The 14,779-nt window shown below is 35.9% G+C and overlaps 1 protein-coding gene across 1 annotated transcript; it reads right to left on the bottom strand.

The window, feature by feature from the left end:
• Nucleotides 1–1,530: 1,530 nt before the first annotated feature.
• On the bottom strand, nucleotides 1,531–14,479 carry LOC115210657 (achaete-scute homolog 1a-like). The gene is made up of 2 exons (XM_029779313.2): nucleotides 13,366–14,479; nucleotides 1,531–1,663 (listed from the first exon to the last, which is right to left on the bottom strand). Exon 1 carries the CDS (start codon nucleotides 14,313–14,315, stop codon nucleotides 13,587–13,589), a length of 729 nt encoding a protein of 242 aa, XP_029635173.1. The 5' UTR covers nucleotides 14,316–14,479; the 3' UTR covers nucleotides 1,531–1,663; nucleotides 13,366–13,586.
• Nucleotides 14,480–14,779: the final 300 nt, after the last annotated feature.

Here is a 14,779-nt window from a genome sequence, read left to right as displayed (position 1 = left end):
TACTCATAAAATACCTGCTAAAGAGTCGCACCATCAACGCAGAAAACTGCATGTCTCTATTGGATGAACTGTGTGAAGCTTTGAAGCAGAAACGCTGTGAAAGGCTGAGCTGTGGTATCCTGTTTTTTCAGGACAATGCACCAACATACAGAGTACAGGAAACTCTACGGAAAATACGCGACTTAGATTTCGAATTGGCAGACCTTACTCTCCTGATTTGGCCCCCTCTAATTATCACCTCTTTCCGCGACCGAAGAAACATCTCAAGGGAACGAATATTTCACTCCGATTCGGAAGTGATCGCTGCTACAGAGGCCTGGTTGGAAGACCACCTTCCGAGTTATTTTTTTAGAGGGCTTAGACAAAAACTGAAGGACTGTTGCAATAAGTGTGTGAATCTGAGAGGGGAATATGTTAAATAAAATCATAATTAATTGACACTCCTTTTATTTACTTTTACCCAACACCAGGAACTTTTCAGCACCCCTCGTACTTTGATATTAAATCAAAAGGTATTTAAAAAATATATAGTTAATGATGTATGTACGTATATACAAAATATATATGTGTATATATATGTGTGTGTAGAAAGAATGATTGATGTATTTATAAATACATATGTTCGACTGTCTGTTTATTTAATATAAATTGGCGCACACCCATATACACTTGTTACGTATGAAGAACAGTGTCTGTGCGTTTGCGTATTCTTAAAAAATATATTATATTATATGGAAGAAAATAGTTTGTACAAAAATGTTGAGATAAAGCACTGAACTTCATGTATGGTTGTATATAAATTTGTCACTCTCTGTTCTACATCCAAACTAAACTGGGATGACATTTTTATTTATTAATTCTCCACCCGTTCCCACCCTCCAAAAATAAAAGTCTCAAGATTTCATTCTAGTTGAGGGTACAGTTTATTCTATACATCTTAGCCTTGTGAATTGGCCATAAGAAATCTATTCACAAGTAGTAGATGACGAATGTCAGTGGATTAGCAAACTGTATTAGATGAGCAATGGATGATTTAACAATATTTACTATTGTCAGTTTATGTTCTGCATTCAAAATTTCGCGGGCAATTATTCATCTTTACCTCCAATCCTAACAGATGAAGTTAATATAAATTATGCCATTTTTGAAATGTGTGTATGACCATGTTTTCGAGCATATGTTAGAATTCCTTATGATTTTTATTTGCAATATATTTTCTTATGCGTTAAAAACAAGAATTCCGTGAAACCGATCGGCAAAATATGTTTCAGCGACAGTCATGTGTTTGGATAAGTTCGTGTGCTGTTGGAAGAAGAGAAATTTCACGTTTCGGAACTGACCCTTTCTCAGAAGGCGATACGATATACGTATAAAATGTTCAACAGATATATTTTATATAGTTCATTTTAAAGAAAATAAACTACTATAATCTTTACCAAGAAAATAAACTTCTAATTAATTTAGTTTTTATATTTCTTTTCTTAGTTTTTAAACATTAGTAAATATATTTTCTTTTGCTTTGGAATTCAGATTCTAGATTTTATTCTTCTTCTTTTTTTTTTTTTTTGGCAATTTCACATGCTGACACGACAAATTGGTTCTGTAGAGAAACTTTCCATCAACGGAATGACAGCGAGTTTTCAATTCAATTTTTCGTTATGAACTGCAAAGAGAGAAAGAAAGGTTATTTAATTTCAGTTGGACGGCAATTAGAAAATGGTCATAAATTCTATATACATGCACATACATACATGCATACATGCATACATACATACATACATGCATACATACATACATACATACATACATACATACATACATACATACATACATACATACATACATACATACATACATACATACATACCAACTCTGCATTTACAACACGGACTTCAAGATATATATATATATATATATATATATATATAATCAATATACACTAATATGGAGTCATCTTTATTCTAACATCCTTCAAATGAAGAGGATTATCCAAATAATCACACACTCATATATATATATATATATATATATAGATATATATATATAGATATATATATATATACATATGGATTACACCTGAAGATCACTGTAGGGGTGAAACGCTAGTCTGCATGTGTGTGTGTGTGCGTGATTGACAGATTGATGTGAAGCGAAGAACAAACACCTAGGAACAAACAGGTAGGCATATAACAAGATAGAGTTTTAAAATGAAAGGAAAGAGACGATAAGACATTAGAAAGGTTCATGTTATTTTTGTTAATTAGTCTCTAGTACGCAGCCTTGATTAGTGCGTTCCAGTTGTGACCATCCCATCTTTTTGTATACCCAGAGAATACATTGCGCAATGTGTCTTTGTTTATTAATGCATGCATGCATGTATGTATGTATGTATGTATGTATGTATGTATGTATGTATGTATGTATGTATGTATGTATGTATGTAAGCTAAGCTGAACTGTCTAAAGTCGTAAGACACCCGCTGTTTTTGTCCTGTTATTACTATTATTGTTTTTTGTATTTATATTCGTGTGGCATCGTCCGTTTTTCTGTCCTTGTTTCGTATACATTCGATCCTTTTTGCAAGAAATCTAATGCTCGTAGCTTAGTTTTTCCTTGGGGCTGGCCGGATTGGAGCGATCTCAAGATTAATCAGCCGAAATTGCGAGGATGATCCGGTTCTTGACTGAAGATTAGAGGCTTCGAATGACCCGTCCGTTTTTTGTGTCGTCTATTTGAGTGTTTTGCGTTCTTGTCCCATTTTGTATTTTTATATATATTTTTTATACATATGTATGTATGTATGTATGTATGTATGTATGTATGTATGTATGTATGTATGTATGTATGTATGATGTATGTATGTATGTATGTATAAGTGCGCATGCTTATGCATGTTTGATGGGTGGCAAGTTGCCTGCTAGGTTAACACGCTCATCTATAGAGAGAAAGGTAACCTATTGTACATGTGACTAGTGTCACACAGACACACTCTCACACAATATTACTCTCCCACTCCTGTCCGCTTGTTTTCTTTTACCTTGGGGTAATACCAGTCAGCGAGGGAGCTTCTACCAGGTTACTCGATTTACTAGAAATAACAGTCAAATCTCCCTCAAATCCTACACCAGCATCTTTAAAAAAGTACTTTCAGTAATGAGATATTGGGACCTGGCATATGAATAAAACGACAGGATGGTCATTGCTAGAATGTCTTTGGTTATAAGGTGTGCTGAGTAAGGGCTAAATACAATATAACCAGCCATCGAAGAAGCTTCTTTATCACCACTCGACCAGCTAGAAATAGCAACTAAATACATCTCTGAAATCTTTACCACGACATATGAATTACACAATTTCGAACTAGCGACCGAACCTGTATGTGGCTATCGCTTTTGCGATAAATAACAATCAAAACCACACCCAGTTGTCATAAAACAGGACATGTATTTTGATAATGTAGTTGTTTCCCGCTCGTAGGAAATATATGTGAGAGTCACGGTCGGAATGCTTTTGATCATAGGACTGCTTTATGAAGGTTGGACTTAGGTTAAACAACATCCAACTCCAACTAAATTCTTCACTCGGCTATTCAGTAGCTGTCACAAGACATGTTCATTTGCTGTATGTATCTGATTGCGTGTATGTACATGAGTGTGGGTATATATATATGTGTGTGTTGTGTGTGTGTTGTATGCGGATGTATGTCTGTGCTGTCTACAGTGTCATCGTCATCGTCATCGTGTTCATTGTCGTTATCGCTTTGTTGTCATAGTTATTTATATTAGTCGCTTTTCAATGAAATTAGAAGCCCCAAAACTTTGTATCAATGTATTTCATGCGTTCTAATTGTGTTGTGAGTGAATGTATTATTGCTGTTGTCGTTATGGATAAATACATGCGTAAGAAATAAAACTTCAAAATCACGAAGCCGCGAGTTCGATTCAAATGCTGGTCAGCTTGGCCGAGTCTCTTCTGGTTTAGTTTCGGGTCGATTCCAAAACAGTTTAGAAGATTATTTTGCAAGCACGAAAAGCGCTGCGATAGCTCGTCAAATGGATTCTATGTATAATTGAAAGGTCAAATCCTGCAACACACTTTAATTCCACCGATTTGATTGAAGAGATTACATCAAAGGTAGAGTTAACTGCGGAATACCCAGCCACTTCATGTGTGTGTGTGAGTGTGTGTGTGTGTGTGTGTGTGTGGTGTGTGTGTGTGTGTGTGTGTTGCTTGTGTTTGTATGCGTGTTGTTTAGCCGTCACTTGCGAGCGAGAATGTTCTGTCAGCTTGTACCACGCTTTCGCTTGTTGTTTTAGGTTTAGGTGTAGTCACAAAAAGTTCCAGACACCCTCTCGGTCACGGTACTTTTGATTCACCGGATCATCGACAAATATAAAAAGAGACAGTGAAATATAGAAAGCTGCTCCAGTAGTAAGTTGGATTCATTTACAGCTAAGTACTCTAGGCTAGAACAAAGTGAAATAAAGTAACTTGTTCAAGCTCATGGATTCGATTCCGGACCAAGATTGTATATACGAGGAGGCCCTGAAAAGTTCCTGGCTTTAAGGGTACTACGAAAGGCCTGGTCGAAGGCCAAAACTTCCTAGGTCTTGTACAGGGCTTATATATATATATATATTAATATATATATTATATATATATATGTATGTATGTATGTATGTATGTATGTATGTAATTTCGAGCCATTATAAGCTTCTTGTGTAAAGAAAATTCAGAAGCCTTCTGCATCTATTCTATGACGACCATTAAAAATATATATCATTGTTTTTTTGATAATTTTCTAAAATATTCAATAATTATCTGTATTGTATATGATAGGGGAGGAGGACATAGAAAGAAATCTACGATTTATTTAGCCTTGTTCTATAGGTGACTTGTAGGTTGAGATGACTATTTTGCGTTAGAGACTAAGTGAAAATCAACTCTAAATCGGTATTTGCGGGATTTCAGAATAACATTACGGCTTATAGACCTAATGATGGTGGACTTGTTAGAATAAAACAGTTCCAAGAATAAATCTGTTTAAAACTCTTCTTAATATTTCCACAAAGAAAAGTCAAGTGAAACAAATTCAAAATTGCTCAACTCATGTATGATTACTCCGCTCTCTCTCTCTCCTCTCTCTCTTTCTCTCTCTCACACACACACACAACACACACAACACACAAACACAGCACACACTCTCTCTCTCTCTCTCGCTCTCACATACACACAGATATTATCTCACTCTCTATTTATCTATCTACCTCTCTGTCTATCTATATGCAGGTGTGTGCGTGTGAGTGTGAGTATGTATAATGTCGCCCGAGTTATTCCTGAGTATTACGTAAAGTACACAAGTGTAGGCATATCTGTCTACCTGTCTGTCTGTCTGTCTGTCTGTCTGCTTGTCTCTCTCTCTCTCTCTCTCTCTTTCTCTCTCCTCTCTCTCAGTATATATATATATATATATTATATAATATATATATAATATATATATATATTATATATATATATATGCCATAGTAAACACATAAGTGCGAAACAAGGTGGAAAAGATAGTACTCGAATATCAGAGGTAGAGTAATATTGCTTTATTAAAAAGCAGCAAAAATATCGCAAAAACTGTTACTCAGAGCTTCACGTTCCCGTCCGTTTGACAGTTTTGTATAGAATTATAAATTAGAATTCTAAACAAAACTGTCCGACGAACGGGAGCGTAAAACTCTGAGTAACAGTTTATTTTGATATTTTTGCTGCTTTTTAATAAAGTAAACACACACACACACACATATATTCTTTTCCCTATGTTTCTGCGATATAGTAAACATTTGTTCGACCATGCAACGGTCCTGTTTGTAAATTTTGATGACGCCTCACTAGATCTTTCTTTCGAAAGTGCCCCCCCCCTTCTTCAACATGGACCTTCTATCAACGCAGCATGGAGCTTTCCAAGAATGAGAGAGCGAAAGAGAGAGAAAGAGAGGGGAAACTAGGGAGAGAAAGAGGGTAGATAGAAAAAGAGAGGGAGGGACGGCTCATCGACTGTATAGGAATTGTGTCATATTTACTGACCTTGGAATGAGGAAAGCTAAGTTAAATTTGGCGGATTTGTATTCAGCGCAAGAAATCGGAACCAAAGCGTTTTATTTGACATTCTAACGACTGCCAATTCGCCTTCTCTCTCTCTCTCTATATATATATATATATATATATGGCCTGTCTATCTTTCTATCCCTAGATAGATAGATAGATAGATAGATAGATAGATAGATAGATAGATATGTGTGTGTGTATGTATGCATATATGTGTGTGTGAGTAAATATATGCGTGTGTATATATATATATATGTATGCACGTATATATGTATGTAGGTATGTATTTTCTGTGTCTCTGGGAGAAAGGAGAGAGAGAGAGACAGGCAGACAAGCGAAGCTTAGTCTTGTCTTTGGAATACGAAGTCAATAATCTAAATAATTGAATGATTTACTAATTCTGCTGATCGAATTACCGGAATTCTTATCAGTGAGCTATCTACGTTTATTTTGCTTTTACTTTATTTTTCAGGGTTTCATGTATCTGGGGCCACGTTATCCAAAGTGTCCTGTTTTAAAACTTTAGGGCGTGGCCGGTTTTTACTTCTTGTTCGCAGTACGACCGCTTAGAGGATCTCTGACAGATTTATATACGTATGTAAGCTAGTGCGCACATGTTTCTAAACCGGATAAAATAGAAATGTATAATTTTAGTTAGAAATGAAAAGAGAGGGAAAAAAAGGCGGGCTTTAATGGAAGTAAGTACGAATATCTAAATTAGAAAATTCGAATACTTTGTTTACTGTAGCAGATTACTAGAAATAACTGCTCAGTCTCCCTCAATTGTCACTCTACCATATTGAATAAAGGAAGTATGCATAGGACTATGAAGTCGTAAATTTAAAAAATTAAAAAGGTGAGCATGTCTAATGTGCTGCCATACACGGCGAACTGGTAGCGTCATTTCATCCGTCTTAACGTTCTGAGTTGAAATTCCACCGAGGCCGACTTTAATTTTCATCCTTTTCGGGGTCGATAAAATAGATTAACAGTGGAGCACGGAGGTTTATGTAATCGACTTACCCATCCCCCGAAATTGCTGTGCCTTATGCCAAAATTTGAAACCAATATTTTTATTAGACAGTATAAAGGTGGCTAGCTGGAAGAATGTTTAGAGCGTTGGGAAAAATATTTTTCACTGCATTTGGTTAGACCCCGAGATCGATTGTGCCTTTCATCCTTTCGAGCACGATAAACTAGATACCAGTCACGTATTGGGGTAGACGCTGTTGACTTACTTCTCCACTAAATCTTGCTTGTCCTATGCCAAGAATTAAAAAGAATTATTATTATGCTTAGTGACATTTTGTCCGTCTTAACACTGTGGATTCAAATTCCGCTGAGGTTAACTTTAAATTTGATCTTTTGGGTGGGGTCGATGAAATAAGTAACTGTTGTTCACTTGGGTCGATGTAATCAGCTAGTCCCCTGCCCTAAAAAATTTCAGGCCTTGTGCCTATAGTAAGAAAAAAACATTATTATTAAGACAGCGAGATGGCAAAATAGTAAGAGCGTTGGACAAAATTCTTAGCGATATTTTTCGGACTATTTGCGTTCTGACTAAAGTCAAAATTTAAAACAAGGCAGCGCATGGGGCGAAATGCTTTGTGGAATTTCTTCCGGCTCTTTACGTTCTGATTCAGTAGAGGTCGGTTTTGCTTATCATCCTTTCGGGGCTGAAAACACCCTTAAAATTGCTGACCTTGTGCTAAAATTTGAAAAATTTATTATTAGTAGCTGTTAATTACCATTGATTTTACCTCATTGGATATTTATTTTCAGTTATATTATTTTTAATGGTCTCTGCATTAAATATTTTTATGGCTAACTAAAAAGACAGTAAATAAAAACTCCAGAATGTACATCAGACTAGTACTGGTCTTCAGTGCCAGATTAAATCCGACAAACAGCCCAGTAACAGAGTTCCATCAAACTCTTTGATCGTCTGACTGACAAGACTTTAAAACATAGTAGTGAATATGAAATAGATTAAAAACACCATTTTTTTTATATGTGAAGTAGATTAAAAACGCCATATTTTTTCCTGACTATCTTCCTGGTTAAATTTCACAGCTTTAGTTAATGCAACCTATTTTGAAAATTCATTTATTTAGCACAGAAAGCAGGAGGCGATCAAATTATTTACTTATACCTTAGACGACAGATAACACGTAAACTTTCAACAAACATGCAGGTATATGCTTATGTATACATGAATGCCTACATGGTTTAATTACTCATTTTTTCTGCCGGTTTAGAAAGACCTGGTTTCCAAACTGAGATGCAAACTCTTTATTGGAATTTAGACAATATCAACGAGATAGGCATGTAGTATGTAAATATGTATTGCATATGTATGTAATATGTATGTTTGTGTATATGTATATTTTCTGTATGTGTTTACCTGTATATATATATATATATATATATATATATATATATATATAGACATACTGATATACCCGAATGTATATCTTTATGCATATATATATACATCACCCTGTGCGTAAATTTGTATTTGATTACTACATGTTTATATATACACGCGTTTGCACGTCTCTATGTGACGATATGTACGCTCAACAGGCCATTATATATTGTAATTATGTATATTTGTGTGTAGACTGTATTAGATTGTGTGTTTGTGTGTATGTGTGTGTGTGCGTGTGTGTGTGTGTGTGTGTGTGTGTGTGTGTGTGTGTGTGTCTGTGTGTGTGCATATCTAGAAAACTCGCTTGTTGTTGTATGCTTGTTTGATCCGTATTTTCTGCACCCATTTTTACATTGGTCAACGGCGTCCAAAGAAGCGATTGAAAGACCAGTTGAAGGTCATGTTTAAAAGGAACAGCATCAACCCTTCAAGAGTTGAAGACTTCGCTACCCATTGTTCCATTTCGTGGGCTCACTGCCAGAGTGGAATTGAAATAACGAAAGAGAATTGCAGTCGCCACCACCAGAAAAATGAAGCGTGTACACAAAATAATATCTTAAAACTTTCTATGTAACAACATGTTTACATGTTTAGTCTGCAACGGATGAAGACATCATAGAAAAGGAGTCATAAGGAGACTTCATTGATACCCATATACAAGAACATATGTGCACAGAAATTTATATATCTATACACATGCCTCATCGCATACAAATACGGAGCGTGTTGATTGTTATAACTACCAAACCCTGATGTTTTGCTTCCTAATCTCACTCAGGTTTTACTTGAACATTGAAATTATTTGACATTTGCATCATAGTAGAGTTGAGGCTCTCGAACTGTGATCAGCAGATTTTTAAGGATCATCGTTTAGGATTTAGAAAATTCTTACTAATTACTCGAGCATCGTAGAAAACGTCTTTTTCATAATATATTTTATTATATAATAAATATGATTAGTTAAATATGATAGGCAAACACTTTCTATGTTTTTTACACTTTTAATTTCGATGTAGTTTAATTTTTAATACATAAGGAGTTATTGATGAATTTTCTGTGGTAAGTGCATCACTAAATACTTTAGTTTCCATGTGAAGTGGACCACTAATTGTTTTCACATTCTATGAGAAGGACAATAATAAAGTTTCAATTTTTTTTTGTTTCTGATTTTCAGTATACTATGAAGTCAGAGGAACTCAAATGAAAGTGATATATATCGTTCAAAATGCATATGGCGCGAAGCAAGGAATCTATTTATCCGATAGGAATCTATTTATCTTCATCGCCTTCTTCAAGATCCATTTGAAACTGTGGGCGAGATGCTGCTCTTCAACAAAGCTATTGGGGGATTGCAAGTAGCAGAAACTGGTACACGTAAGAGGGTTAATTTAGGAATTTTGGGAGATTTCAGTCGAGAGAGGGTGTATCAAGTTGTCAAAAATCATAGAGGCGTTTTGGATCCCCCGTACACATAATCACCCACACGCACGAGGAGGTGTAGTATTAAATCATTAAACGTGCAAATCAATTATCAAAACTGTTATGGTTGAGAATATTCTGTATTATTTTTATCTTTAGGTTATTGTGGTAAATTGAAAGAGATTTGACTGCGATTTATTATAAGATGAATAACTACGTGGAGGCTTCCTTGTAGGTTCGGCACCTACGTATTTTTAAGCCGGATGTTAAAAAGCAACCCATAATCATTTTAACCCAACAATAGGAACTCGAGTTAAGGTTTTATTTTAATTTTATTCATAGCCTAATTTATACAATGAACAAAATTGAATAGAAAGAGGAAGATTAAGAGAACGAAGCAGAATTGATTGAGAGAAAGAGTTAGTGATATACACTGTGTGCATGTGAGTGTGTCTGTATAGGTATCTATGTGCATGTTATACAGCAGCCCCCTACATTACAGAAGGGTTGTGTTCCTGCAAGATTTGCGCTTGTGTTCCTGTAAGATTTGCCACAATATGAAATTCCAACACAGAATGCCTATTTTGTCATTAAAGTCCTGTTATAATTTGAGATGCGATCCTATTGAATTGTTTTCGGAAAACCGAATAATGCACATCACTTTTCTGTATGAAAATGAATATTCTTGAAATCATAGACTAAAGCATTTGAAGGCAAAAGCATTGGGGATTAAATAAAGATGAGCATTTAGCTTTCGCTTGAATAACAAACCGTCGTAGTTATCTGTAAAATATTTCTAGGCTGATCTGGCAGAAACGTTATGACGCCACGCGAAATGCTAAGCGGTATTTCGTCTGTCTTTGCGTTCTTGTTTCAAATTCCGCTGAGGTCGAATTTGCCTTTCATCATTTCGGGGTCGATAAATTAAGAGCCAGTTGCGCAGTGGGATCGATCTAATCGACTCCTCCCCAAAAATTTCGGGCCTTGTGCCTAGAGTAGAAAAGAATATTTCTAGGCTGATTGTTGTTCCCTAAATCTTAGATGTCATTCCATATAAAGCCTTCGTTTCCATTTGGCGGCTTCTTTCCAGTATTCTTGACTTTATGTTCTGTTCATTTGCAAACAATAAATTCATCTGCAGTGACCAGAGACGAGAAACATTGCGCATCAACCTTAGTAGGCAAGAAACATCAATTGTATATATAATGTATAATTATATTTTGTTTGTATGTATGTATGTATGTATGTATGTATGTATGTATGCATGTTTGTATGTATGTAAGTACGTTTTATGTATGGCTGTATGCATGTAAGTACGTTTTATGTATGGCTGTATATATGAATGTATTATACATATATTCGCATATATGTATGTATACATGTACTATGCTTGTATTTCTGACTGTCTATCTATCTATCTATCTATTTATCTAATAGTGCTAAAATGCATTCCATCACTATGACGTAGTCAGATCATTTGAAAAGATGGACTGATGGCATATTTCAGGGGTTGTGTGGTTTATGCAATGAAATATGACAAAATATTAGTATCGAGAATTGTTGATGTTTTACACAGATGCGTTGTCTCAAGAAAACGCACTGAAATGTTATACGTTGTAAAATATGTATGCATTATTGCATACTAAACATATATGCTAACACGAGTTAAGATATTTTTCATCTTTTCAGTTCGTTTTCCAAAATACCTTGTATAGGCATATACATGTGCGCGCGCGTGTGTGTGTGTGTGTGTGCATGAGAGAAAAGCGATCGATAGATAGTCTAATAGACAGACAGACAGACAGATAGGTAGATAGATAGATGATAGATAGATAGATAGATGGATGGATGGATGGATGGATGGATGGATGGATGGATGGATGGATGGATAGATAGATAGATAGATAGATAGATAGATAGATAGATAGATAGATAGATAGATAGATAGATAGATAGATAGATAGTTAGATAGATAGGTAAGGTAGTAATAATAGCCAGGCCCTGATAAATAGATTTATAAATTTATTGATAACTGTATCACATAGGTACCAACATGCAGAATATGTGCCTACATACAAGCACAAACTTTATAGGCGAGTGAGAAGGATAGTTATTAATGTACCTATGAATATATTCTTAATATATTTCGCAACAAGTAGCAAATCGCTAAAAACAGATTCTTGCGTTAACAAACACAATTACCGAAAAGAATGATAAGAAATAAAAATGGCGGCATTTTCCTCGAAGTAAAATGTATCCGGGTTTGATTCCGGACACAAATTTCTTCTCTTATTACTGTAGCTTTCAGAAAGAATTAAATTGTCTAGAAAATGGAATCCGTGTTCTATTTATTACGTAACCTTTTCAAGAGTGGCATAATCGTTTAAGTGTCGTCCAGAAAAACTGCTTTATATATTCCAACATTTTACATCTTGAATTCAATTCCCGCCAAAGTCAACTTTGCTTTTCATGCCTCCTCTGCAGTCGATAAATTAAAGTACCGGTGAAGTTCGAATACTGGGATCGACCCTTCAAAGTAGCTCGGCCTTCTGCCTAAATTAAAAGTTATATATATGTATTTCCTTACATAGCATTCCTCAACATACGGTCTACTGATCACACTTCTACCATTTACATTCGAGTTTCGAAATAAACCGCGAAAATGAAAATATATATTCTCACTTGAACATCTCACACTCACACATACATTTAGGACAGAAAACCAATGTTTCAAAGAATATTCACTAAACATGAAAAAAAATTCAATCAGATATAGCAATAACAACAAATAAAATTACACGTATGTGTGTTATGCATGTATGTATGTATTGTGTGAATCTATCTATCTATCTATCTATGTGTGTGTGTGTGTGTGCGTGCGTATGTGTGTATGTATTTACACATAAATACATACATATATATATATATATATTATAGATAGATAGATAGATAGATAGATAGATAGATAGATTAACACACATACATGCATAACACATACATATATACGTGCAATTTTATTTGTTGTTATTGTTATATCTGATTGAATTTATTTTTCATGTTTTGTGGAATATTCTTTGAAACGCGTTTTAGCTTTTTTTGTTTGTATTTTGTAATTCAGCATCACGTTGGTTTTATGTCCTAAATGTATGCATGAGTGCCTGTTGTCCAGTATATACATACATATATATATATGTATATATATATATATATGTGTGTGTGTGTGTGTGTGTGTGTGTGTGTGTGTGTGTGTGTGTATGAATATGTATGCATATGTATGTATGCATGTATGTATGTATTATGCATGTCGGTCATACACACACACACACACACACACACACACACACACACACACATATATATATATATATATATATATATATACATAATTTCAAAATATGAAGTATGTTAAATTATCTTACCATGTGGCTGTTTCCTCTGCAGCGATTTCCTGACATTTTTTTTCCTTTTTATTTTCATATGATTTTCATTATTTCAGGTCTTTGTTGTTTTGTGTGCGTGTATATATATGGCTATATACATAAAATATATATATATATATATGTACATATATATATACGCATGCATGAATGCACATGCTATAGAACTTGTTTCTTTTACTTTTTTCAGTACTTTTTTTTTTTCAGAACCATTTTGTGAATCCCAATAATTCTTCTTCTTCAGCACTAAGTCCTTCATAAGAACTATCCGAGCAAGAACTCGGTCGCGGCGAGTTCATAGCGGTAGTCTGGTATATTCCATTCGTTAAACCGGCAGCCGTTAATCCGGCAGCGGTCAAACAGCTACTATCGAAGATAGTGTTGACGGTGTCACTATCCTCAACAAGGTCCTGTAGATAGTGGATGTAGTCAATGGCTGCTCGTAAAGTTTCTACTTTGCTCATTTTTTTGTTCTTACTGCCCTTCGGACCGTTCGGTATATGTTCTCTAAGCGTGGCAAAAGTCATGTTGATCAACTTAACGCGGTTCCTTTCGCGTTCGTTGCGCCGAGCCACGGCAACTGTCTGTGGTCGATGCAACGGCAAGTAGTTGGTGTGGTTGAAATCAAGACGTCGCTTACAGTTCATCAGCTCGCGTGCGTTCTCTTTCATCGATATCGTACGGACTGATTTCGAATTGGGAGTCGTCGTCGTCGTTGTGGAGTTTGTGGTCGCCGCCGTCGTCGTCGTCGTTGGAAACCCGTTCGTTGCCGCCACTGCCGTGGTCGTTGAAAATGCTTTCGCCGTCGTTGAAAACGCGTTCGTCGTCGTCGTCGCAGCCATCATCGCAGTCGCCGTCGTCGTCGTGGTTGTAGCCGATGACGTCAGCGTCGACTCTACCACCATTGGTTCCGGCACCAGTGCCGCTGTCATTGTATTTCGTGCCGCTGCTTGTTGTGCCACCACCGTTGTATTTCCAACTGCTGCTTGCACCGCTGCCGCCGCCGCCGCTGCTGCCGCTTGTACTGCTGCTGCTGCTGTTGATGATGACGATAATGATGACAATGATGACAGTGTTGGTAACGAAGATAGCGATGATAACGATGATAACGATGATAGTGATGATGACGAAGACGATAACGATGATGCTGATGATGCTGATACTGATGATAATGCTGACATTGCTGCTGCAGTTGCTGCTACTGATGATGAAGATGATGATGATAATGACGATGGTAATGATGCTGCTACAACAGGTGGCGCTGTGTGTATTGTTAGTGGCATAGTATTCGATGTGTTCAGATTTGCTATTGGAGAATGTATAGTAAACATACAAGCCGGTCGGTCAGTGCCGGTCAGTGCGCCCAGCATTGTGTGTCCTTGAACGCTTATCTGTT

The sequence above is a fragment of the Octopus sinensis genome, linkage group LG4, assembly GCF_006345805.1.
Source record: "Octopus sinensis linkage group LG4, ASM634580v1, whole genome shotgun sequence".
In the NCBI taxonomy this organism is placed as follows: domain Eukaryota; kingdom Metazoa; phylum Mollusca; class Cephalopoda; order Octopoda; family Octopodidae; genus Octopus; species Octopus sinensis.
The sequence above is the reverse complement of the archived record's forward strand: the minus strand, read 5'-3'. Positions and strand labels throughout refer to the sequence as shown.